The sequence below is a fragment of the Piliocolobus tephrosceles genome, unplaced genomic scaffold, assembly GCF_002776525.5.
Source record: "Piliocolobus tephrosceles isolate RC106 unplaced genomic scaffold, ASM277652v3 unscaffolded_43746, whole genome shotgun sequence".
Classification (NCBI taxonomy): Eukaryota; Metazoa; Chordata; class Mammalia; order Primates; family Cercopithecidae; genus Piliocolobus; species Piliocolobus tephrosceles.
In genome coordinates, this window is record NW_022328472.1 from 31,292 (window position 1) to 33,116 (window position 1,825).

General features: G+C 55.0%; 1 protein-coding gene across 1 annotated transcript; it reads left to right on the top strand.

The window, feature by feature from the left end:
• Positions 1-582: 582 nt before the first annotated feature.
• Positions 583-1,565, top strand: LOC113224117 (CMT1A duplicated region transcript 15 protein-like protein). Its single transcript, XM_026453398.1, has 2 exons — positions 583-847; positions 988-1,565. Exons 1-2 carry the CDS (start codon positions 583-585, stop codon positions 1,563-1,565), a joined length of 843 nt encoding a protein of 280 aa, XP_026309183.1.
• The last annotated feature ends 260 nt before the right edge of the window (positions 1,566-1,825 follow it).

The window sequence follows — 1,825 nt, forward strand, 5'->3', positions numbered from 1 at the left end:
ACATTAGACCCAAGGTACACAGCCAGTTCCCAGGAGAACATCAGGCCCAGGTGAAAACTCAGGCCTTAGGCGCACATCCGGCCTTAAGTAGACACCCAGGCCCCAGGTTGATATTCAAGTTCCAGTTGCTCACCAGACCCCAGGTGGACACAAGGCCTTAGGTGAACAACACCACCCAGTAAGCCATCAGGCCCCAGCTGGATACAGTCCCCAGGTGAACACAAGGCCCCAAAAGGAACATAGGCCCAAGGCAGACATCAGGCCCTAGGTGGACATCAGGCCTGAGGAGGACATCCGGCCCCCGGTGAACATCAGGCACAGGTGTCCAAGCAGGCCCTGGGTGAACATAATGGTGTCTAGATAAGGAGTTGTCCTGGGGGGAGCGTGAGCAGTCAGCAGCCCAGTGGAGTCCTGAGTAGGACTTGTGGAAGAAAGGGGCCAAGGGGACGGAACCTTAAAGAAGCGACCTCACTTCCTTGATGACACATCCAACAGAATTTAGAAGTGTGGTAACCAGGCGCCCAGATCCTAGGGTCAGCCCAGTAACCAGCTCACTTGGTGGGAGACGCTCGAGAGAGCAAGATGTTCTCGTGTTGCTTCCCCACTTCGAGAGGCTGCTGCTTCAGGAATGGAGGGAGTGAGAGCCTTTTTCGACGAAGCCGAAGAAGGCTCATCCCTCACCCCAGACGCCTGTGGCCCTTTGTAAGAAGGCGCACCCAGGTACCACACGGCAGCCCAGGCCAGGCCCTCTCAGGCCAGGCCACACCAGAGATCCCATGGGGGCTGCATCTGCACATTGTCCCTGTCCAGGAGGAGATTCGTGAGCCCATGGAGGTGCAGGCACAAGGTGAGGTGGCCTGCAGTCTGGAAGATTTTGTGGGGGCGGTGTTTAGGGGCTGGAACTCCTTTAAATTCAGGGAGTTTATTTCTGTGTTTGGAAATTCCATGGAAAGTGACTGACGCTGGTGACCCTTTCTCCTTTTTCAGCTCCTGGTCCATATGCAGAAATAGGAGCACTTCCAGCACCAGCTGTTGAGCCAGAGCCAGCATGGGAAGAGACCCCTCCAGAGACAGCGCTGGAGCTGGAGGGAGCTCCGGCCAAGGACCAGCCCAACGAGGAGCTGACTGAAATCACAGCACCTATTGTAGCCACTGGCCTTAGCCCTACAACTGAAAATGTGGCTGTAGAGAGAAGTCGGAGGGAGGGGGTGACCAACACAGCCCCAGCCAGCAGCTCCCATGCTGCTCCTAGTCCTGGGCTCGGTGGCAAACATGGAGGCGGAGACCAGGGTTTTGAGTCTGGGCTCCTCTACCTTGCTGGAGAGAGGCTTGTCTTACTCGCCAGAGCTGTAGTCCTGCTGCTGCAGGTCCTGTTTCTTCCACTGCTGCTGGTGGGGTCTACCTGTGTGCAGGCGATGCTTGGGGGCATTAAAAGAAGGCTGAGAGGAAGAATTCTAGTAGCTCCTCCTGCACCCAGAGGCGGCCTCCCCCAGGCATGGATGTCTGTCTGCAACTGGGCGTCCAGGCTGTTTGCCCCTGTCGTGCTGCCCAGGTCAGGCTCTTAAAAGGCGGGCAGAGGGTGAGGGGACCAGCAGGCAGCTCCAAAGGGTACAGCAAGCAAAGCTTTTAAAGACAGCACTTGTGCCCTAGGCTGTCCATGCCACCACTTGCCCTAGCATTTATTAATAGTGTTAGAATTACTAGTTGATGAAACAATATTTCTATAAAGTTTAGTTTCTGAAACTTTGTGCCTTTTTGAACTCCCTAATGTTAGACGGTGTTTTTGAGGCGATCCTGAAAATCTCTGATAGCTGTGTCTTTTGTT